Here is a 26,319-nt window from a genome sequence, read left to right on the forward strand (position 1 = left end):
TTAGAGCAGATGTATCGATGGATTCTTATGTAGTTTTGTCTTCTGAATCCAAATCTGAAAACGGCATTTCGATATCTCTCGTCTTCGAGATAATCGACCTCAAAATCTAAAATGTGACGTCACAATCCGGTTATTTCCTACCACACACTAAACGTCAGCTGAAATCTTTGATTAGGAAAGTAGGCTACTTTTTTTAATCTGAAGTTAAGCTTAAGCAAAGCAAATGTTATTATTTATATTTGAGTTTGACACTTCGTGAATGTCAAACTAAATTTTAAATTATTTAGCTATTAATAAAATATAAATGACATTTTATAGTGAATTTAATTATTATATAAAATAATATGTGTCAAAAAAAATTTGAGATCATCAGCAAACATCAGAAAGTCACAATACTTCAAGACCTTTTTGAGGTCATTAACAAACAGGTTAAATAACAAAGGAGAGCAGTGTCCCCTGAGGAACCCCTGAACATACATCAATCAGTCTATTTAGATATAAAGTTACCGATTTTAACTACTAGGTATGGTTTGTTTTTAAACCAAGAGGAGTAAACTAAAAAGACAGATTCACACCCAAAAAAGTCACTAGAAAAGTCACCAAATTCATCTTCTTTTTTGGTTGATTATATCGGCCTTCGACGGTAATCCATACATATTTATATTATACTAATACGTCGCTAAAGAGTTCTAAAAACAACTGTTTTTAATGTAAAAGTAGATTAAAAATCTAAAAATTAAAAAAGGAATAACGCAGAAAACACAAAAAATCACCGATATAACTTAATTAACCTATGAAATGTCAGTAGTGTCAAAATTTTATAAATGTCATTAGGGATCGTTCAAGTATTACGTAACGCAGGTGGGGGGGGGGTCAAAAATCTTCAAAAATTGCGTTACGCAATAGTTAAACGCCCATTACAGTGCGTTACGTAGGGGAGGAGGGGGGGGGTCAAAAATCGCGTTACGTAATACTTGAACGCTCCCTTAGTGTCAAATTTTATAACAGTGGAGTAAACTTGCTTGAGGTTGGACCAATTACAAACAAGAATTACTGCGCGGTAAATTTGAATTACTCCTCTTGGTTTAAAAACAAACCATAGTCTGCTATCACTCGAAAAACTAAGCAACCATTCCACCAATCTATCAGAGAAACCTATATTTCTTAGCTTCTCAACCAATAATAGCAAACTTAATAACTGCGGTTTTATTAAGATCGTATAATATATCTTCTATTTTAATTTCCGAATTATTCCATTGGCGCTAAACGTGTTAAGAACATCTGCAAACATTTAATTAAATGATTATAAAATATACAAGTGTTACAGAATTTTTAGCAATTATTTAAAAAACTGAATAAGGGGAATTTACTTTTTTCTTATTTGTGTATTCGATCTTAAATAATTCGATCTCAGTAATCGATTTATTTTGGTTGTCAAAGCCTGTTGATAAAGTGGAAATGTCAAATTTTCAAATTTAATCTCTATCTCTAAACTCTAACCACACTTTTTTTAGTTTCTTTTCATAGAGATTAGATTTAAATTTATTATTCACACAAACATAAAACGTAGTGCAAAGTGCAACTAGCTGTAATAATTAAATAAAATCTAGAATGTCTCGCCAACATTGGGATGAGTTTTATGCTGCTAATTCACCACCTGCTAATTATGAGGATAGTCAAAAACAAATAAAATTGTTTTGTGAAAAACACCATCATAATAACCAAAGAATAGTATTAGTAACGGTATGTAATTTTTAAATGAAAACTCGAAATAGTGTACATAAATCTGGTACTGTCTTTCGAATGTTAGATTATATATATTATGCCTTATCTTTTTATGAGATTTATGAAATTATACTTTCCTTTAAACCTTGGCAAAATATCACCGAAAGTGAGACACATATCCAACTGTTACTTGTAAGGCAGTTACTACATTAAAAGTTATCTCATTAAGGGCCAGTACTTTATGTCCTGATTAAACCCAGGTTAGCTAACCGGGGTTTAATCAGGATAGAAAACACCAGCCCTAAGAATAACAGACTTAGCTAAAAGGATCTAGTCTTCTCCAACGACCTAACTAACCCTAGTGTTCTACCAAAATTTCTTGAAAAGTGATTTGTATTGTAGCATTAATACTAAAAAATTATTTTTAGTCTGGAGGCACAACAGTGCCACTGGAACATAATACAGTCAGATTTGTAGATAACTTTAGTGGTGGTGTTCGAGGAGCTGCTTCCACTGAGTATTTTTTGAAACGTGGTTATGCAGTGATATTTTTACATAGATTGAAGTCACTAGAACCATTTACTAGACATTTTGGTGGGCAGAAATTTTTGGAAATGTTAGACATTGATAAAAACGAACAAGGGACCTCAATAACAGGTATTTATTATTTTTTGTATGTTGTATTATTTTAACAAGATAAGTTCTATGTACATCCAATTGGGTGGACACGAGTATCCCTCACTGGTGCCAAGACAAAATCTTGTGAACTGCTTAGGAGTGCCGAAGCTACAAGTTCTTTATTTATTATCGTAGAACAATTTAACAAATACCGAAATAATTTGAAATAGTCAAAAAAAGTAGGATCTACTGATGTAATGTATACTAATAAAGTCTCAGTGTGATTTAATGTGAATTTAAGTTTTCTGGTAGGGTTTCACCATGTTCCCCTAGGTTATATCCTGTAACATCGGCATTTAGCCTGTTTCATATTATTTTTAAATAGTGTAAATCGAATTATAAATTCAACCATTGTTTGGTTCTGGGGCTATTTAGCAAGTATACACATTCACTGATGATGGACCGATAGGTCCAAAAAACGTTCTGAATTGGACACATTTTACTCAATCCATTGAGATTTTTTAAATTTTAATAAATATACCAATTACATAGAAGTGGTTTTACTTAATGGAACTTCCCTTTTAGTTTAAAAAGAAGGATGTTTTAGCACAGATAGTGCCTGGACTAATAACAAAGTGCTCAACATATTATTTTTCATGTTATATAATTTATGAAAATCATGTTTAATGAAAAAAAATCCATTTTTTAGTTAAACCTGAATACATAAAGGAAGTAGCTCCAATTTTAGTTAGTTACAAAACTGCTCACCAAGAAGGTAGATTATTATGTGTGAATTTTACAACTTTGTCAGACTATTTTTGGTTGTTGAGGGCAGCTTGTGAAAGTCTAACAATTTTTGGAACAAATGCTATGTTGTATTTAGCTGCTGCAGTTTCAGACTTTTTTATTCCTCCTAACCAGATGGTAAGTATTATATATTTGTAATAAGCCATTTATGAAATGTTATTAAAGCAGGCATGGGAATATCGTTTCGTTATTTGCTACCCATACACTTTTACACACTTTTCTACACAAAAACTTCAAAATAAATGAAAAACAGTGCTACATAATGTTACTTTTATCCGCTGGGAGGTTTGACATGGTGGAATAATTTGTAAGCCGTCCACCACAGGCGATAAATTTAGTTCTCTTTCTTCACTATACTTTGTTACCTTATTAATGAAATCCACCTCTTCTATTCAACCAGATCCTTTGTAAACACAAAGAATTTACACATCCCTCTTTCACTATAGTGTTTACAATCCAGGGCAAAGCACATTATTATTTTTATTATACAAAATATAATGGTTAACAAAAGTTCCTAACCTTTGCTTGGTGAATACTATTTCTTCTTTAAGTGCCGTCACCTAATCGGAGGTTGGATATCATCATCACTATCTTTACTCTATCTACCGCTGCTCTAAAGAGTTCTATACTGCCGTACACCGGAAAAACACCGTATGTTACCATTTTTCCAAAAATGAGTTTTTGGCACTTTCAGGTAAAAACGACCGTTGTCTTCTCATTATTTTCAAAAAAACAACATTTTTTCAGAAAAATTTACAAAAATAACTTGAATGAAATTTGCAGAATTGCACGCATTGACGAAAAACAGGTAAATTACATCGCATAAACACCGTAAGTATTAAAATATACCTCATTTGCCAAGTTTTTATAAAATTTACTAGATAAAAATGCCGTATGTTTAAAGGAATTCATCACATGCGTTGTTTATGCCTAGTAAAGGCCAATTGATGTTAGGCCCGCCTAATTTTGTCACCGTACGTTATTACTTACGGCGTTTTGTCCTAGTAACTAATGTGTGAAATAATCGATCCCGCGCATTTTCGCTGACGTATGTCTCAACATAAGGTAATAAGGTGTTTGAAACGTGAAACAACAAGACATGAGAATTTCTTGAATTGCGATGGAGTCGAGGGGTAAACGCATGGTTCTTTAGGTTTTGAATGACGTCCAGAATGACTCAAGAAGGATTTTGAACACCAGCATAGAAAAAGATTCCTCTCTAATAATACTTAATGAAAATAATGTTTCTGTTAGTGATATTATTTTATTGGACGAAAACATGCAACCCCATATAACACAAAGTTTCATTGAAGAAAATTCCATGGATATAAGTGTTAGCTGCAATATTTAATGAAATGTCCTGAGACGGCCCTGCCTGCGTGCATATATGGCTTATTAGCGACAAGTTCATTTTTTCATCAGTCCGTTTGTTGTCTTCAAAGAGTTCACACATGTCTTAGTAATAAAAATATATACAGTCCACTTAGTCAGCAGTTTTATTCATTGGGAACACAAGGTTGCACGTGGGCATTCTATCAATAAGTTCAACAGTCAACAGAATTGTGTCAAATATTGCATGCTGAAGAAGCTTCGCCAAAGAATAATATAGATAATGAATGAATTATTAATTATTATTTTCTACTAACATTAATAAATACTAATAATGAAGATACCAACTTCTTTTTTCAATAAAATAACTTAAATTTTATTTTTTTCATATTCCAGAGCTTACAGAACATCAAAATAAGCTTAAATTATTTTATTTGCTTTAGAGTTTGACTTTCAAAATCTTAAAGACAAGTTATAATGAAATACCTGTCATTCTATTTAATATTATGGATTAATAAAAAATCAAATCTGAGATTAATAATTTTTCAACTTATTTCTTACATTTCAGCATTTGCAGTTCAAAATCCCATTGCCGATGTACAGGATAAGATTGGAAAAGGTGTGTGGTTACAACTTTATATTTTAGTTTTGGTATTTTTTAACTAACCAACAAAACTATCACAAACTAAACTAAACTCTATTTTAGATAATATTACAATAGAAAACGGAAATCCCAGTCAAGAAAACGAGTCAGCCGGTAGGCTATCAAAGAAGATTAACGAAGGTATTTTTGCATTTCCTACATTTTGAACAATTACCTTTAGAAACCTTTCCGTGTTTTAGATTTTATGATAGAAGATAAAAGTTCCTATCAAGAAAACAACAAGTCAGACGAAATCAACATGCCAAAGAAAATTAGCGAAGGTATTTTTGTATTTTCTACAACTAAAAAATAATAAGTTAACAATTTTTTTTTTAGAAAATCTGATGGAACTGGATACAGTATTCACCAAAAAAGGCGAATTAAGAAAAAGAAAGAAGTACTTTTTATTAAAAAAGCAAAGAACAAGTTTTTTGTGTCAAAAGAGAATAAAAAGTCACGAGGTAAGGCCTGCTTGTAATTGCCAAAAAAAAATGTGGAGAACAATTTAGGGAAGAATGGCGCTTTAAAATTAATAAGAAATATTGGAGCAAAATATTTTTGGAGCAAAAGCAATTCCTTAGTCATTTTGTTGAGACGTCCGACATTAAAATCAGACGGTTGAACGTAGATACTTCTAAGAAAAACTCATCAAAAAGTTATTATCTTAAAAAAGAAGATGGAGTACGTGCCAAAGTTTGTAAGTTTTTTTTTAACGACGTTAGGATATTCAGGTAACAATGATTCCATATTGAGAAATATAACTAGCCCGCCTAAGGATAGACGTGGCTCCTATCCAAGGAAGAAAATTGACCGGGAAACAATTAAGAATCATATCAATAAATTCTCGTATCAAAGAATCGTATCAAAAATATCTGAACACAAAAAACGTGGAAGACAGAATACATTATAAAAGAATACAAGCGAGGGTCAGGAGAAAAATATGTCAAAAGAAAAATGAACTCTGGACAAAAAAGTGTACCATGCTAAATACATACATAGGTGGAAGCCAAAGTTCAGAAAGTTGGAAACTATTAAAAAATTTAAGAAACGACAGAAAGAAAGACATTATTCAGTCCATATCACCACAAACTTGGGAAAGATACTTTGAAGATTTACTAACAGAGACAAGAGAGCCCTTCAAACAGATACAATCCAACGATATACAAAGCGTCAGGTTGATAGGATCAACAATCAGAGTAAATGAGAGAGAAGTCGAAACCATATGTAAACAGTTGAAGAATGGCAAATCACCGGGCCCAGGAAATATAGCTCCGGAACTCATCAAATATGGACCTAAAGTTTTAATTAAGCGGCTAAGACAACTTTTCCAGCAATGCTTGAATAACCATGAAATACCTAAAGAATGGAAAGAGTCACATCTGAGCACTATCCACAAAAAGGGAGATAAATCAAAACCTGAAAACTATAGAGGAATTGCAGTCACTAGTAGTATCAGCAGAATATATGGAAAACTTATTAAAAATCGAATAGAAGAAGAATACCAAAATATGGAAGCCGAAGAACAGGCTGGTTTTCGCGCAGGTCGATCTACAATAGATCATGTTTTCTCCATTACTCAGATAATTGAAAAGAAAGTTGCTCGTGGCCAAGAAGTCCATCTGATGTTTGTAGACCTTAGAAAAGCGTATGATAGTGTCCCGCTGGTTAAATTATGGGAGGCACTGGAGAAAACAAATGTAAATATAGAATTGGTTGAAGCCGTAAAAACGTTGTACTACCAACAAACAACAAGAATTAAAACGGGAAATCTCATAACACCTGGATTCACAGTAACTAAAGGACTAAGGCAAGGATGCTGTATCTCACCAACACTATTCAAAATATACCTCGAAGCAGCACTCAACAAATGGAAGAAAAAATGTACGAATATGGGCATACCACTAACGGACTCAACTTTGTACACGCTGTGCTTTGCGGATGACCAGGTGATCATCGCACAGGACTCTGAAGATCTTAGTTACCTGATGCGAAACTATTAGAAGAGTTTACAGAGTGGGGCCTAGAAGTGCATATGGAAAAAACTGAATACATGAGTATCGGAGGAGACCAACATAGCCTCCGAGTAGGGGAAAATCAAGAAATAAAATTATGGGAAGACTACAAATACCTGGGAGTAAAGATCACTCAAGACGGAAAATTAGATGCAGCTATTAAGGAACGAAATATACAGGGTAGGAAAGGCATATCCTTACTAAACAGCGTACTGTGGGATAAAAATATTTCTAAGGAGAATAAAAAAAGAATATATAACACTATAATAAAAAGCATCACAACATATGGATGCGAAGTGTGGCCCATAAAAGACAGAACAGAGAAAATGCTTAGAGCAACAGAAATGGACTTCTGGCGCCGTTCAGCGGGAATATCTAGACGCGACAGAATAACAAACGAGAGAGTCCGAGAAATCATGGGGGTTACACATACTATTGTTGACGACATCAGGACGAAACAACTCAGCTGGTACGGACACGTAAGGAGAATGCCGGAGAATAGAATACCAAGACAAATCCTCGAATGGCAACCAAGAGGAAGGCGCAGACCAGGAAGACCTAGAAGAAGTTGGAGAGAAGGAGTTGATAGAGAAATCAGGGACAGAGAACTCGAGGACGATCTATGGAATGACAGAACGAGATGGAGATTGGAAATCGGAAGACGTCGAAGAACGTTGTAAACCGATATTATATATATATATATATATATATATATATATATATATATATATATATATATATATATATATATATATATATATCAATAAATTATCTCCATGCGTTTCGCATTACAGACGAGAGCATGCACCCCATAAATTATATCTGCCAAGTGATATTACCATAGTTAACATGTACTCTGATTTTCAAGAATTTCATCCTGAATTGAAAATTTCTTACGAGTTATATAGAAGCGTTGTCAAAGACATGAACATCTCCTTCGTCAAGTTAGGGCATGAAGAATGCGAAAAATGTGAGGCGTTTTTGTTACACGATAAAGGTCATACCAAAGTTAATGCCAACCAAAATACTGAATGTATTAATTGCTGCCAGTGGTTGCAACACATTAAAGAGGCAGGATTATCCAGAGAAGAATACAAAGCTGACAAAAAGGAAATTAACGAAGATACTTTGTATTATTCAACGGATATGCAAAAACTAATTATGATACCAAGAATCAATATGTTCAAGCAAGTAGTTTTTACTCCTAGAATTATAGATTTTAATCAATCATTTGTACCTTTGGGTTCCTTTTCACAAAAAAAATAAGGCTGTAGCTATTATATGGCATGAAGCCATATCGGGCCGAAAAAAGGAAGACATAATTAGTACCTACTATGCTTTTCTGACCGGTTTTGCCAGGGATAAAAAAAAACATATGCTTATGGGCCGATAAATGCAGTGGCCAGAACAAAAATTGGTCTCTTTTAAGCTTCTTAATCTATGTAATTAATTCTGATCATGTTGCGGCAGAAAAAATTACAATAAAATATTTCGAAACGGAATATACCTTTAGGTCGGCTGATAGTTTCCATCATTTGGTCGAAAAAGGTATGAAAGAAAAGATTTTAAGAATTGGCCCAGCCTTACCACAAACTAAAAAGTACAAAAGTTAAATAAAAATCGTCCATTTTTAAAGAACATTGTCCTTTTGGAAGCAAGGAGAGGCTTTAACAATTTATTTTATAAGACTTCTTTCGAGAAGAAAGACTATCAGGAATTAAACTTACTCTCAAAAAAGAAGATGTTATTTTGGCAAAACCTACATGAAAACAATGCACCAAATCTTATTAGTACCATCGAAGATGATTGAATAACTATAGAGTATTGATTGTATAATTTTTATTAAATTTGGTTTATTTGTTCAGTTAGCTAGCTTATTGAATATTTGTTAATGTATCCACTACCTTTAGTAACTTTATTGTGCAATTTGTCATTATTCATTAATAGTAATGGAAATAATAAAAATTCTTGCAGAAAACGTACTCGTTATTTTAACCGATTATAAATTATATAGCTATCCTAAACAAAAATACCGTATGTTATTAAGTTTTATAACTTGCGGTGTTCATGCCTAATATTTTGGAACTTTTCTTTTCAATGGCTTAACCGTAAGTGATAATTTAGTACATACGGTCTTTATGCTTAGGAATAAAACATATCGTCTTTAATAAGATTTAACGTATGTACCAAAAATTGGCAATTTTTTGCAGAATAACAACTTTTTATTGATATGTAAATCCAGCATTAGTTAAGTTATAAATGTCACTAATCTTTCACGCTCAAATTTCGCGAAAAGAAATACTTTCCTTAGAAATATCAGGGTTTCTGTCCATCAAATTTTTAACCGCCATTTTCTCCAGAAGTAAAAATTCTAACATACGGTGTTTTTCCGTTGTACGGCAGTATAGAACTGCATTTAAACCAGTCCCTTAAATTCTTCAACCATGACACTCTCCTTCTGCCTATACTCGTTCCGCCTCTTATCTTTCCCTGTATTATCAGTCTTAGCAGTTCATATCGCTGTCCCCTCATTACGGGTTCCAGATATTGTAACTTTCTTATTTTTATTGTGTTTATTATTTCGCATTCTTTAACCATTTCTCGCAACTTCGCTACTTCCGTGTTCTTGCTACTTCCGTGTTCGTTTTTTTTTTCTGTGTCCATGCTATTCTAAGCACCCTTCTATAACACCACATTTGAAATGACTAGCTTATTTATGTGTTCTTGCTTCAATGTCCAGCTTTCTATGTCCAATATTACTAAAAAACTATATTTCATAGAACTTTAAGACCGAATTATGGTGGTATTATCTTAAAAAACACTATACTTAAGCATAAAAAGCAGCAGAGGAAGCAAAATTTCAACTTTATAGGAATTAAAAGGCTTGAGATTGGGCAAATCCTGGCTTTTCAACCTTTGTTTACAAAGTAATAGTAACAATATGATAGTCGTGATGTCACACTTCAGCTGGCAGCCTTAAAATCTCTTCGTATTTTTCTATATTTATGTATTGTATAAGACATGTCATTTATGTATTGTAATGTATTGATACATTAGTTCAAAATTAATAGTAAAATTTTTAATAATCTCTTGTTCTTGTAAATCACATATAAAGCATACACATACGATCGTCCCCCGTGACGTCAGAGTGTACCATGTGACCTATAATCATAGTTAATGCTCCCAGAGGATATATTTGATTGTCATGATTTCTTTAAAACACAGTTTTTATGAAAATAAAATATGTAGTCTGAAATACATTTGAACAAAAGGTCATAAACAAGGTCATTTAAAGCCAAATCTCATTTGACTATATAAACCAGGATTGTCACTGCATTAGCATTTGTTGTATATTCTTTTATTTGTTTTATAAAAAATTGGGCTATTTAATATTTATATTCGCAAAATTAAATTCCGACCCCACAGTTCTAAAACGTTAAATTAAAATCATTTACATGAGTGTTTTGCCAAAGTAACCACTAAGTTTTGCCACTAAGACATCTTACAGGTTAAAAACGACTTAAAATTATGTTTCATCTGTATGCATTCATTAAAACTTGGTGCTAACTACTGATTTGTTTCACCTTTTTTTCACAAAAATATCTGGCCCCCTGATAATCACACAGCGTTTTAAAAATTATTAATATATCTTAGAATTTCTAATTTTGTTTTTAATTTAGTTAATAGGTACACTACAATTTATTTTGCACCAACAGATAACAATTTTTAATTAAATAAAAACTGGAAACTAAGTAGGTGAATTTATTTTATAATAATTGTGTTCTGTAAATTATGAGGTGGTCGGAATATTTTGCATAACAATGTAGGTACATTCTATGTACATAATATATACTACATTTTATTTGTTTATTTAATTTTGCAGTCGCTTAAACATTAAAAAATACTACAAAACGTTTAATACAAACGTTAAATTAACAAAATGTGTGATTTGGCATTGGTTAGTTTACGTATGTCTATTAAGCCAGATCATCCATTTCATAAGTCCATATTTGGAATAGTTTCATATTTTTTTTGCTAATTTTTTGCTAATTTATTACGACATAAACAAATTTTTTGCTCCACCCCTAACCGAGAAACAATGGTTGATGTAGCTTAATATTATGTCACATCATCGATAGCCATATCTCGCGAACCTAAAGAGCTAGAAAATCGTACGACGCGGCATATTTTTTTGCTAATTTATTGCTGTCGATCTGCATATGCAACATACCCCAAAACCACCCCTGCTTCCCTTACAGCTAAACAACACCCTCAAAAAACAACGAAAAATCTTGAAAAATGATTTTTGTGATATAGTTGACGGTTGATATTTAATTGCTAATTTTTTGCTGTCATTAGCCGTAAAAAACAAATTTTTTGCTCCACCCCTAACCGAGAAACAATGGTTGATGTAGCTTAATATTATGTCACATCATCGATAGCTATATCTCGCGAACCTAAAGAGCTAGAAAATCGATGATGTGACATAATATTAAGCTACATCAACTATTGTTTCTCGGTTAGGGGTGGAGAAAAAATTTGTTTTTTACGGCTAATGACAGCAAAAAATTAGCAATTAAATATCAACCGTCAACTATATCACAAAAATCATTTTTCAAGATTTTTCGTTGTTTTTTGGGGGTGTTGTTTAGCTGTAAGGGAAGCAGGGGTGGTTTTGGGGTATGTTGCATATGCAGATCGACAGCAATAAATTAGCAAAAAATATGCCGCGTCGTACGATTTTCTAGCTCTTTAGGTTCGCGAGATATGGCTATCGATGATGTGACATAATATTAAGCTACATCAACCATTGTTTCTCGGTTAGGGGTGGAGCAAAAAATTTGTTTTTTACGGCTAATGACAGCAAAAAATTAGCAATTAAATATCAACCGTCAACTATATCATAAAAATCATTTTTCAACATTTTTCGTTGTTTTTTGGGGGTGTTGTTTAGCTGTAAGGGAAGCAGGGGTGGTTTTGAGGTATGTTGCATATGCAGATCGACAGCAATAAATTAGCAAAAAAATATGCCGCGTCGTACGATTTTCTAGCTCTTTAGGTTCGCGAGATATGGCTATCGATGATGTGACATAATATTAAGCTACATCAACCATTGTTTCTCGGTTAGGGGTGGAGAAAAAATTTGTTTTTGTGGTAATAAATTAGCAAAAAATTAGCAAAAAATATGAAACTATTCCAAATATGGACTTATGAAATGGATGATCTGGATTAATAGACATAGTTTACGTCATTGCGTAGAGTACAATAGCAATGAATACTAAGGAACACTGCAATAGTTTTTTTAAGTCGAAATCATTGTTAATTACAACATAAACTGACCGCAAATATGTACACAAATTAATGACAAAGTCAATGTTTTCCTAGAGTTGATGCTTTTTAAATTCGCCACCAGGCGTCGCCCACTTTGCGGTTCCTCGCCAATAAATTGTCTAACATATTATCTTAAATATTTTCAGAGTACTCATAAGATTTCATCAGATGCTGCTCCAAGTATACACCTGCAATTAGTACCAAAACTACTAACACCTATTGTGAGTGACTGGCTTCCACATGCATTTGTAGTCTCATTTAAGTTAGAAACAGATCAAAATATTTTAATCAGCAAAGCCAGGGGGGCTATAGACAAGTACAAACATAAGGTAAATAATATACATATACATATATCTATTGTATTTCTTAGTTATATCTTGCTCACTTGTCTTATTGCTGAGGCATCTTTTGAATTGTTTTTTGCTTTTACATCAATATTCAGTTAATAGGATGCTCAATAATAGGCCTGGATTCAGCGTACCAAAAAAAGTTGATTAATAGCAAGCTGAAAATTTGTTAATAGCTTAACGGTGTCTAGTCGAACAAACTTTGATGTACGGGAACACTGGAACAGGGAAGTTTTAATTGTGGAACAGTTTAAAAATTTGGAACATCAGATTACGAATCCCATGTATTTTGTCGGACAGAACATCCAATTGATTTGTTACCCTTTCATTAAACTCTCATGCAAAAATCAGACTGCTATTACTAATCAACATGATTCCTGATGGTGATAAATACCAGTCTGATTTTTGCCTGAGAGTTTAATGAAATGGTAACAAATCAATTGGAAGTTCTGTCCGACAAAACACATGGAACGTTTTCGTAGTCTGACGTTCCAAATTTTTAAGCTGTTATACAATTAAAACTTCCCCTGTTCCAGTGTTCCCATACATCAAAGTTTGTCCGACTAGATACCGTTAACAGGGCCTATTTTACCACTAGGCCCGCGAGGCACCTGCCTCGGGCCCGTATTTTAATAGGGCCCGGAAAGATCACCAAAAAACTTTTTTATTACAACAAAATAAATTTTCAAAATTCTTTCATTTTACGAACAAGAAATGATAAATGATAACAATAAGAGTTACAATTAAACAATGTTTAATTGTTTAAACTTATATATAAATTTTATTTATTGTTAATAAAAATTTAAATTTCTGGTGCAACTATGTCTAAAATAATTAATACAATTAGTGCAGTAACTGAAGGTTTTTACCTCCGATTTCGTTGAACCTTTATCGATTTTCAAGAAAATTGGTGAGTTGTTAGAGGATACCTCAAGGAACAAAGGTGACTTGATGCCAACTTGCGCTTTACCCCCTTCCCGGGGGTGAAAATTATTTTGTTAAAAATAATACCACTAATAGATAGAGGGACAAATTATAAGCAAAATTTGTTATATAAAGTTATTAAAATATATCAAAACTTTTTGAGTTATTAAAGATCAAAGATATAAATTTTTCGTGAGAAAAATGCATGTTTTTAATCTATTGAACTCAAAAACTATAAGTTTTAACAAAAAAGTTATCATCACCAAAATTGAAGCTAATAAAAAATGAAATAAACTCCTTACTATAAAAACCTTTTAGTGTTAACTCGAAGTGAGTTATAGGTAATTGAATGTATATTTTTTTCGGCCAATATCCAAATCTAAGTACAGTAGAACCTCGATAAATCGGATTAATCGGGACCGCGACCGATCCGGGTTATCGAAAATCCGAGATAGCCGGAGAATATGGTAAAAATTAATAAAATACGGTATACGTACAGATAAACTCCGTTAGAATTGAAATAACATGAAATATATTTATAAATATGCACAGTACCTACTCATTAAAATTTCTAAAAAAACACCAAACACAAACGTAAGCAAATGGAAGCGAACAATACAAGACACACAATACAGTTACAACGATGTAATGTTATTATTAGAGCAGTGAAAACTAAAGACCATTGTTTTTAAAATAATTTTTTAAATAGTCTTTCCTAAACAATGCTGACAGTTTTAAATAAAAAGGAATAGATACTACAGACAGGTGGCTGTTGTTTCTGCGGCGTGTGCTATGAGTCATTTTTAATATCGTATAGTTCAAATTACCCACATACACATTATCTCTCAAATATTATATTACATACATTTTTATTGTTGAAAGGTTTGTCTGATAATTAACTATTTTGATGGGAAATAAGCCACAATTAAATTGAAAAATACAAAATATTGAAAATCAAAATGTTTATCTGATAAAAATCGGTCCGGGTTAGCCGGATTTCCGGGTTATCGGGGGCCGACTTATCGGGGTTCCACTGTATTCAAGCATAAATAACGGGAAAATGATGCATCTTATAAAATATACCTGATAAACACTTGTCAAAGTACTTCGAAGTACCTATCAAATCAGCTCCAGAAGAAGTTAATAGCATTAAAATTACGCAAGTTATGATGAAAATAAGACAACCCTTTTGAATTTTTTTGGAAAAAGTGAAAAATAAAACATACGCCATTTCTACAAAAATTAAAATTTAAAGTAATTCTTACTATAATTTCTTTATATTAGCATAAGTAATGATTTCAACACTTTTGAGTGGTTTAGAATGCATATTTTTGAAAAAAAGGTATAATTTAAAAAATCAGAATTTTTAAAATTATCGTAATTTTCATTTTCTTCTGATAATAACAACAAAAATACTCAATGTACGTAAAAAATAATATATAACCAAATTTTATTTTTTTCTGTATTGAATGTTTTACCAGTTTTACTATTTCTGTAGGGTAAAAAATAACCGAGATAGAAACGTTCAAAATTTAAATTTTGCTGCGAGAACCATGTAACCTGGGCCACTTAACCTTTTATTTTTAAAAAAGTAAAGGGTTTTTAAGATTAAATTCGACGCGATTTAATAGCCCTTGGAATTAGCTTTCAAATGGTTTTCAGTTGAACCTGATATCTTAAAAATTAATGAAGTTATTTAAAAAAACACAATATTTTTTGGAAAAATTTTTAAAAGATAAATTTTGAAAAATTTTTGGAGCATAAATTTTAATGCAATCAACTTGTTCGGGGGCTCAGTTGATAGATATTTCTAAGTACTTTGACAAGTGTTTAACAAGTTTATGTTATAAAATGCATCATTTTCCCGTTATTTAAGCTTGAATACTTAGATGTGGGTACTCTCCGAAAAAAATATACATTTAATTACCTATAACTCACTTCGAGTTAACACGAAAAGGTTTTTCTAGTAAGGAGTTTATTTCATTTGTTATTGGCTTCAATTTTGGTAATGATAACTTTTTTGTTAAAACTTATAGTTTTTGAGTTATGGGCCATTCCACGAACATACGCCTGTTTTGGATTACTTCGACAACGAATATTTGACTGTGCAACATAAGAAGTACGAAAGCAAATGGCGCTAATAATTATTCCAATAAACAATGTAATTTGCAATTTACTTTCGTTTTACTTATTTTGCACAGTAAAATATTCGTTGTCGAAGTAATGCAGAACAGGCGTATGTTCGTGGAATAGGGTATATTTATCAAAAATCGATTAAAAACATGCATTCTTCTCACGAAAAATTTATATCTTTGATCTTAAATAACTCAAAAAGTTTGGATTTATTTTAATAACTTTATATAACAAATTTTGCTTATAATTTGTCCCTATATCGAAGTATGGGGTTATTTTTAAGAAGTAATTTTCACTAACGAGAAGGGGTGGCATCCACCCCCAGGGTAAAAGCGCAAGTTGGCCCAATATCACCTTTGTTCCTTGAGACATCCTCTAACCACTCACCAATTTTCATGCAAATCGATGAAGGTTCAACGAAAGCGGAAGTAATACATAGCTCATATCCACCTTCAGTGACTGCACTAAATAAAAAAAAAATATTATTAAGTTGTATTTAGGGGTCCGAAAATTTTGTAGTGCCTCGGGCCTGATTTGAAGTAAAATAGGCTCTGACTGTTAAGCTATTAACAAATTTTCAGCTTGCTATTAATCAACTTTTTTTTGGTACGTGGGATCCAGGTCTATAAGTTTTGTGGTTCGATTAAAAAAACACAATGTCATTATTTGAAATACATTTTATTATTCAGTAGATCAATCAATAGTAACATCAATATATTTGATCCAACGAGATTCCAATTTATGAATTCCATCTGTGAAGTTAGAATCTGAGAAAAGTGAAAGAGAAGTGAGAAAAACGCTTTCAATGCGTGATTTAAACAGCTGAGGACCTCCAGGTATTAAATCTGGTCAGAGAACATACCTGGTGAATAGGGCTTTTCGTCGATTGCCATTTGTTTCGAACTTCTGTCATGTGTCACATAATATTAATATATCTACGACATACGTCTTTGGTTTGTATCATTGGTATTACCAATAACGTATGACGTAGATATATGAATATTGTGTGACACATGACAGAAGCTCGAAACAAATGTCTGTGAATGAAAAATCCTTTACAGTGGATGCTCCAACAATTTTGACTTTAATTCACGGATTTTAGGCATTGTCTAAATACTCATATGGGACAGTGCATTGTCCTGATGAAAAGGGATTTTTCTTCTTCTGCAAACTTGGTCTTTTTTCACGGTTTTTTTTCCTTCAGCTGGTCTAACAGGTTACAAGAATATTCAGAATCCAGTTTTACAAGTTTGCAAGTAATCTACAAACAAAATTTCTTTACAAAATCCCAGAAAACTTATGCTAACACTACTAAATTTCTTTTCAATACGATGTCCTGTATTTTTTTCTACGATTTTTTATGTTGATGTTTTTGGATGTCCTTGAGGTGTATCGTTTTTAATCACAATTAAATTCAGCAACCCATCTTTATACTCTACTAATTGAAGGAGAAGAATTCTTATACACTTTCAACATTCGTTCATAAATTTTCTTTGCTTTTAAACCTTTCAAAAATAAAAATAAAATCAATCAGGAAGTACAAAACTCAAAGAGGTACCACAAAAAATGTATATTAATAAAAGGTCATAAAAGGACGCGTTTCGGCTCTTCACGAGCCATCATCAGCTTTAAAATACAGGAGCAAAGACGAAAACTGTCCAGACCAGGAAGGAGGAAGAATCTACTAGATTACATTATTTAAGGTTCTATAGGCTTCATTATTTAAAGTTTTAAGTACTGTATTAGACATTAAGTTATATATGAATATAAAAATTCATTAGAAAGATTTTTATGACTTCCACGTTGGGAGGAACCATCTTGCGAACCTTCTTGCGAGGTTCGCAAGATGGTTCCTCCCAACGTGGAAGTCATAAAAATCTTTCTAATGAATTTTTATATTCATATATACAGTTGAGTCCGCGAGTCTTTACCCGTGCGTCATTAATACCTGGCGAGATAAAACACAAACTTTTTATCTAGCATCATTCTCTTTCACGCATGAAACTCATGACAAACCAGCTGCCGTTTGTTATTAAGTAAAAACACATGTTATTTTTATGAACCATCTAGACTCAATGCATTGAAAAGAGATAGGTACAAAAAAAGACGATTCGGTATGTTTTATATTTTAAGCACAATTTGTTTGACGTTTCTGCTTTGTTTATTTTTGTGGCTGTCAGTCAGTTGAATTTTTTGCGGTTTTTGTCTAATTTTTGCGTTTTGAAGTTTCTTTATATTACACAAACAGTTGTTTTCACAACTAATTTTATATTGGGCTCTAAAATTTTAAGGTAAATAATTATATTTTGGCAATTAATATTTAAAACATACAAAGCTAACGTCACTCACACAGTAAAGAAATGATTGTGTTTAGATTTCGGTCAAAGTGAATAAAATAACAAAAATAAAATGTTATTGAATTTTTTTATAAATTGTTTATTTATTTATTAATCAATAATAATAAAATAATTTATTAAGCTACTTCAAATGTAGCTGTAATTCTGCACAAAAATTTTGAAGCAAAACTTAGATTTGACATTCTATACTAATTTGATAACGTCAAATTTTAAAATAAAACACGTAATCGGAACAGTAGCCACTTTCTGTCAGTTGTTGTTACGTGAAATAAATTTCCGACTTATTTCGTATGCTTTAAATGATGACGCACGGGTAAAGACTCGCGGACTCAACTGTAACTTAATGTCTAATACAGTACTTAAAACTTTAAATAATGAAGCCTATAGAACCTTAAATAATGTAATCTAGTAGTTTCTTCCTCCTTCCTGGTCTGGACAGTTTTCGTCTTTGCTCTTGTATTTTAAAGCTGATGATGGCTCGTGAAGAGCCGAAACGCGTCCTTTTATGACCTTTTATTAATATACATTTTTTGTGGTACCTCTTTGAGTTTTGTACTTCCTTACCTCGAGACCACATTTGAGAATGGATACTTCTCTTCATGTTTTTAAAATCAAGCACTTAACGATACTTGATTGTTTTCATTGTAAAAAATACTGTGACACTGTGACACGTCGATACTATGGGCCATTCCACGAACATACGCCTGTTTTGGATTACTTCGACAACGAATATTTTACTGTGTAACATAAGAAGTACGAAAATAAATGGCGCTAATAATTATTCCAATAAACAACAATGTAATTTGCAATTTACTTTCGTTCTTATTTTGCACAGTAAAATATTCGTTGTCGAAGTAATCCAAAACAGGCGTATGTTCGTAGAATAGGGTATAAATGGTTTATAAACAAAGAATGAATTGACAAGATTGAAATAACTTTACATACGTTCATATGAAGAGTGCGTAACATATCGAACCGCAAAAGTAAGTCACACATTTGATTCAATTTCACTGAAAAATTGATGCACTATTTATAAGTCTGTGTAACATTGTTTTAATAAAGATTTTACTTTTGCAGTTGGTAATTGGGAATATGCTACATACCAGAAGAACGGGAGTGATCTTTGTGAAACCTGATACGAGCGAAGAAGTGAAAATCACCCCAGAACAGGCGGCAAGCGGAATCGATTTAGAAGATAGTATAGTAACCAAAGTGATAGCTGAGCACAGTTTATTTATTGAACAAGAAGGCTGAATTATGACAGTTTTAAAGCATAACAGATATACTAGTATTTTTAAACAATTTAAAATTTTACTATGACAATTTTTGTAGATTTGTTTTGTAATTTTATATTTCAATTATTTTTCTGTGGGTACCTATTTTACTACATTTTTTTAAAGTTTTTTTTGTAACTTTATATTTAAATTATTTATTTGTGTTATATATTTATATGTGGGTACCTATTTTAAAATAGGAGAGCAAATATCATTGGAAGTTAAGTTAAAACATATTCTATTGATTGGTGAATCTAGGACTTCTCCTGCTAATCTCGAAATCAGCGTTCCTAAGACTAAATCTTCCAAATTTTAAGTTAGTTTTATGCATTGCCCTTATTGTTGATTTTTGTATTTATCTTTTGTTTAGTATCCACCGTTTTGCAGAAAAGTTATAATTTTTTCCTTAAAGTTGTTTCGTCATTTGAATAATTCATTAAATTATAGACCGAAATCAAATAGAACATTGATAGATTATACTACAGTAGAACCCCGCAAATCCGAACTAATTGGGGGGCAGCCTGTTCGGATTCCGAAAAGTTCGGATTATCCGAAAGTTAACTTGTAATTCAAAGCTTTCGCACTCGTTGATTTTTAGTGTCTGCACCTGTCTCACTCTTTCCCTCTCCCACCCATCTTAGATTGATGTCACTGTTAACGGCCATTGGCAAATCTAAAAAACCACGAGCTTTGAATAACATGAACGCTTTGCCTGTTTATTATAGGGCCCAAAGGAAAGCAGGCATGAATAGTGCACTTTTTAAGGAATGATTTGAAAAACAAGTTGAACCATCCGTTTCGAAATTCAATAAGGAAGTGGGGCTTCCCAAAAGAGCGCTACTTTTCTTAGATAATACTACTTCACATCCTGAAGTAATGGAGCTTTTATGTGATAAAATTAAAGCTGTTTTCCTACCACCAAATGTGACCCCGTTAGTGCAACACATGGACCAGGGTGTTCTGCAGTTTATAAAACTGTACTATACAAAAAATTTGGTACTGACTGTATTAGAAGGCGAGGAAAGTTTCATTTCTGACAACTTGAAAAAAAAATCACCGTAAAAGATGTCATTGATTGGGTGGCTGAGGCCTGGGACAACTGCCCTGATACTTTAATTAGAAAATCGTGGAAGAAGTTGTGGCCAGATTTACAATTTAAAGAAGGTCCATTTTTCCAAGCTCCTTTACAAGATGCCCTTTTAGAAGTCATACAACAACTTCCAGGATGTGAAAACGAAGAAGAAAGTGCAATAACAGATTGGATTGAAGCTGACGACAATGGGCACCAAGAATTTACGGATGACATTGTAGACTTGGTTCAACCTCAAGGCAACCCTAATGGAGATGAAGAAAGCGAGGAAGAAGGTTCCCTGCCTGATCGAGTGACACACACAGATGCTACTAAAGCTCTGGATGTGGCTCTACGTTACGTGGAGCAGAACTTTGCTACGTTATCGGTCGATGTAATGATTATGCATAACTAGTTCAACATCGCTGCGTCAAGTCGCTATACCTTCATGCATCTGAAGAAAATGACCGACTTCTTTAAGAATGCACCTGAGGGCTGCAAAAGTTCTCGTGAGAGTGTGGGCAATATTTTTGGACATAAGTTGACTACAAGTTTATGTACTAATTTTATATTTACCCTTTATAGTCGAGGAAATGAAGCATTTGGCTCGCAATTTTTTCGTCCAGCATGGATTTACTTGAAATTTTCACAGAAGGTAGGGAATAGTCCAAGGATCATTTTCTATATCATGCCGCTGTACGCTAAAACCTTGGGGGTGGTTGCCACCCCATCTCGGGGGCGGGAATTTTTGATTACATTTTAACCATGTAAATCGATGTAAAAAGTAATTTTAAGAACAAAATATTTTTTACATTTTCTTTGTAAAACTAATATTTTTCGAGTTATTCACGTTTGAAGGTAACAGTTATTCGATGAAAAAATCGACTTTTTTGGAGGTTTTTTTGAGAATACCTCGAAAAATATGCTTACTTACTTACTTAAGCCGTCCTCTTGTACCTTACGTGTCGAGGTAAGTGGAGAAATGAGACGTCTCCATGCCTTTCGGTCGGTAGCTAGTCTTTCTGCTTCTCTCCACCCAATATTTCTTTTTCCGCAAGCCTTTCCAATATTTGCATTCCACGTTCTTGCTGGCCTGCCTCTTCTTCGTTTGTTGTCAGATGCCGCTTTCCATACCCTCTTTACAGTTCTTCCTTCACTCATTCTCGCCATATGTCCGAACCACGATAACTGTTTCGTTTCAAGTCTGTCTAAGGTCCTTCCAACACCGCACCTTTCACGTATGTCTTCATTTCTTATACGATCACGTCTGGTCACCCCGGATACCGCACGTAAATATCGCATTTCGCATGCTTGGATTTTACTACGGATGTTGTCGTTCACTGTCCACGTTTCACTACCGTAGAGTAGCACCGGCTCGTATACGGTTTGAAATACTTTCATTTTTGTCTTCAGGCTTACTTCTTTCTTCCTAATAAAACTTTTATTTAGTGCATAGTATAATTTTGTTGCACTCATTACCCTGCTGTTTATTTCTGGTTCTATATTTCCTTGCCCATTCATTGTTGATCCTAGATACTTGAAGTCCTCAACTTGTGTAATGGTCTCATTATTCAACTTAACATTTATATTTTCTTGTGTTTTCGATATTACTAAAGCTTCTGTTTTTTCAATATTTATTCTCATCCCAAATTTCTTAAAGGCTTCATTCCAAACATTCACATTTACTTGCAAGTCTTTTTCTGATTTTGCCACAATAACCAGGTCATCGGCATATATCAACTCTGACACGCAAACTTGTTGAAGTTTATACACTCCAACCCTAGTTCTTTTTACCTTACCCCTGCATTCTTTTGCAATTTCGTCCATTAGAGTGATAAATAACAAAGGACTCAGAACACCACCTTGTCTTACACCTGTCCTTGTGTAGAATTCAAGAGATGAGCAATTGTTCGTTCTTACATTATTACGTGTACATTTATATATACTCTTTATTGCTTGGATTAACTTCGGTTTCACATTTCTACGGTTTAATATTTCCCAGATCTTGTTACGTGGCGCCCGATCAAATGCTTTTTCCAAGTCCACAAAACAGAGATACAACTTACTGTTATGCTCTAGGGCTTTTTCTGATAACTGTCTCACCGTGAATATGAGATCGGTTGTACCTCGCCCTGGCCTAAAGCCGCATTGGCTGTCATCCAGTCTGGCCTCGATCTTTTCTCGCAGCTTTTTCTCTAGTATTATTTCGTAGATTTTACTAGCAACTACCAACAATGATATTCCTCTATAGTTAGAACACTTAGAAAAATATGCATTTAATCAAAAAAATTGTAGTTATCAAAATTGTATATTTCAGTAACACAAATCAAATTCTTTTTCTGTTCTATCTTTAAAACCAATACAAACCGAGATACAGCATGTTAAAAGTTAGCTTTTTTCGTCAAATACATAATTTGAAATATTCAAAGTAAAATAACGGAAAAACTTTGCATTTTTAGAGGAAAACGTAAATTATCTTTTTTCAAGTATACAGTTAGATCTTTCAAAAAATAACAATAAAAAGTTTCTAGCCTGAAAATTAAGCGACTTATGATCAAAAAAAGGTTGGTACCTGCTTTCCTCTATGAAAAAATCAGTGAAAACAACCCACTAACTACCTTCCTAATTAAAAATTGGTCTTCACCTTTCTGTAATTCCTTTTATGTTTGTATTATAAATACACCCAAGAAGTTTGACCAATTTAAAAGGCCTAATTTTAAAAAAATTGGAGTTTAAAGAAAAATAATTTTTTTGGAATTTCCCATTTTTTACCTTTTACTTCAAAATATCTCCGAAAATACTGGAGATACAAAAAAAATGATAAATTTCCAAATTGTAGATTTTTTAATATCTAAAATTATCTTGTGCATAGATTTTCATTACAGTTAACAGTTAGCGAGATATAGCTGTTTAAAACTTATATTTACGAGCAAACACCCCCTTATTCGAGCCCTTTAAACACACCCTAATTAAAAACTAGGGGATCTTATGGAATTTAGTTTACACAGTCTTATAACTCTTTAAAAATCCTACGAAGCTATTTTTGACAAAACTTTTTATCGCCAAAAATGAAGGAGCTATGTTTATAAAACAAATTTTTTTTTTCGAGAAATTCGGATAGTCCGCGTATGGATAATTTTCAATGTATATATAATACTACAGAACCGGTTCGTATACTGGAAGATGACTAAAAAACTATTTGTATTTGTACATATTTGTAAATTCGTATTTTTGTGTAAATAAATGCTTTTGTAATTCTTTAATTGTACTTTTTTTTCTGTATAGATTTATTAAAATATCAACTTATAAAAATTGTAATGTTATTAAGGGTGGTTTTTAAGAGATGAAATATTATGATATTATATCCTAAAGTATAAAACAATAATTATTTAACCAATCAAAACCAAATTTTACCCATATTAAAGTTTACAATGTTTTTATATAATTATTGACAATAAGGGGTAGTTTACACCCCTAAAAATAATCAACGCCCTGAAGCATGATATAGAATATGAAGTACAGGGTGAGTTTATAATTTTTTACCATTAGGGGTAGTTTTCACCCTTAAAAAACCAAAAGCGTACAACGGCTCAATATAGAAAATGAACTAGAGGGTGTAATGAGCCCAATCCCAAATTTTTGTACAAATCGATGCTGGACGAAAAAATTGCGAGGTTTTGCCATTTTTTCAGCTTCATTTCCTCGACTATTATAAGCACTACGTATAAAGTACGCATTTATTTAAGACATTTTAAAAGTCAAAGTCCTATTAATCCTACATTGTTCAATTTTCTGGCTTTACCCTGTAAACATGTTTTTGTCTTGCATTTTTTTTTTCAATTTCCGTTGGTTCGGATTTGCCGAACGTTCGGATTAGCGGGGTTCGGATTTGCGAGATTCTACTGTACATACAGTTTCAGTACATGACAGTGGAACATACAGACATAACCTTTCGCTCTCTTTTGTCTTTCCCTTAAAGTTTTAATATAGTTCAAAAATGAATAACCATTTTCAATTATAAATTGTAAAATTCCCTCATCTTCCTTAGTCTCAGCATCCGTTGTGGCTTGCAAATTGTAGAAGCCTCGGAGGTGTAACCAGAGAAGGTTCCCATTGTTTTCAGTCTGGTGGGATGTAGAGTAACATTATGTTGTTTTATATGCCATTAGATTGAAAACTTGCATGAGTAACATTCAAAAAATGGCATCTATGCCATTTCGTTCGTTGCAATCCGTGACTGCACGCCGGGGTTTGTTCTAGTTGGGTCAGAGAGAGCAACATATGTGCCTCCTGATGAGAGACTAATAAGTTTCGAAACCGGTAGAGGTGCTTGCTGCACTCTCTGATTGGACTAGAATATGATGCGGCTGTATTTTCGTTTTTCAACGAAATTGAAAATGGTTATTCATTTTTGATTTACATGTTTACTCTGATTGGAGTATGAAGGGAACCATTCTCGTTGGAACTTTACCGCGCTGAGCAGATGGGACGTGAATTATAAATTGTAAAATTCCCTCATCTTCCTTAGTCTCAGCATCCGTTATGGCTTGCAAATTGTAGAAGCCTCGGAGGTGTAACCAGAGAAGGTTCCCATTGTTTTCAATCTAGTGGAATGTAGAGTAACATTATGTTGTTTTATATGCCTTTAGATTGAAAACTTAGTCTTTTAATATAGCATTTGATAACTTTCTTATATTTGCAGAAAGCATTATGATATATATTTGGGCATTTGAAAGTGTCACTTTAAAAAAGTGTACCCTTTGAACAGCTCTTGTGACAAATGAAAGTATTGGTTATTAGAATTAGTATTTATTATAAGCTTGGTTAAAGGGTACTGAATATGAGCTTTTGTAAGGTGGAAATAAAATTTTGTTTTTGTTTAATTTTGTTTTTTACTATTAATTTACGATTACACATACCAAAGACACAATTTAGTGTGAAGAGCTGCTTGAAGAAATAGAAAAAAGTAGAACCTCCCATTTAGGCGTAAGTTCCGTTCCGCATATTGTAAATGGGTCTATTCCGGTAGGTGTGAGTTAACGGAATTAATTAAAAAATAATAAAAATAAGTTACCGACGAACAGTAAAATATTTATTTATTTTGGTAACAAAAAGGTGTTTTGCTTAGGTCTCGGAGTGGGTCGATTGTTAGCGAGAGTGCGGCTTGTTCGCATGCTGTGAAGAGACTGAAAGAAAGCCACAGACGCTAATCTGTTTGTGTTTCTACCCTCTAACCAGATGGGCAATAAATTATTTAGATCTGGCGTATAAAAACAAGAAACACTTCTGCAGTTTTAAAACGATTGAATGTCCAAAGTGAATTGTTGACATAATGGTTTGATATGATAATTAATTTATGGGGAATTCAGTTTGTTACACTGAACACACCAAAAACATATGGTTAGTGATGCATTTCGTTTGTAAAACTATGTCTTTCTTAGCATCTGGTTTGTATATTAACTGTGACTTTTATATTGCCCATATTATTTCGTTTTGAGAAAAATTATTAAAATTAAAATTAGCAAAAATAGTAATTAAAGCGTATCGCTATGGTCTAAGTTTGGCAGCATTGGCAACTAAATAGTGGCGAGCCTTCTCCTCAGTCCTAATCCCTTTCAGGGATGTGGTGACACCATCAACTTTTTAGCAATTCCCTTCCATCCGTCTCTATCCGGGACTTGTTATTTGAAGCCCTGCCAGCTCTCGATTATCAGATTTTGCATCGTACCTGTTCTTCTGGCAATGTGTCC

General features: G+C 32.9%; 1 protein-coding gene across 1 annotated transcript; it reads left to right on the top strand.

Moving 5' to 3' along the window:
- Window positions 1-1,183: 1,183 nt before the first annotated feature.
- Window positions 1,184-25,452, top strand: LOC114333217 (phosphopantothenate--cysteine ligase). The gene is made up of 5 exons (XM_028283073.2): window positions 1,184-1,743; window positions 2,154-2,382; window positions 3,053-3,267; window positions 12,612-12,794; window positions 19,304-25,452. The coding sequence occupies exons 1-5, from the start codon at window positions 1,612-1,614 to the stop codon at window positions 19,478-19,480; spliced, it is 936 nt and encodes a 311-aa protein (XP_028138874.2). The 5' UTR covers window positions 1,184-1,611; the 3' UTR covers window positions 19,481-25,452.
- The last annotated feature ends 867 nt before the right edge of the window (window positions 25,453-26,319 follow it).

This window comes from Diabrotica virgifera, chromosome 7 (genome assembly GCF_917563875.1).
Source record: "Diabrotica virgifera virgifera chromosome 7, PGI_DIABVI_V3a".
In the NCBI taxonomy this organism is placed as follows: Eukaryota; Metazoa; Arthropoda; class Insecta; order Coleoptera; family Chrysomelidae; genus Diabrotica; species Diabrotica virgifera.

Excerpts from the sequence above, each read along its gene's own strand:
- LOC114333217 (XM_028283073.2), top strand. The coding sequence starts at position 1,612 with ATGTCTCGCCAACATTGGGATGAGTTTTATGCTGCTAATTCACCACCT. Across the intron at positions 2,383-3,052 it reads ACAAGGGACCTCAATAACAG|TTAAACCTGAATACATAAAG; the intron begins GTATTTATTATT and ends TCCATTTTTTAG. Across the intron at positions 12,795-19,303 it reads TAGACAAGTACAAACATAAG|TTGGTAATTGGGAATATGCT; the intron begins GTAAATAATATA and ends TTACTTTTGCAG.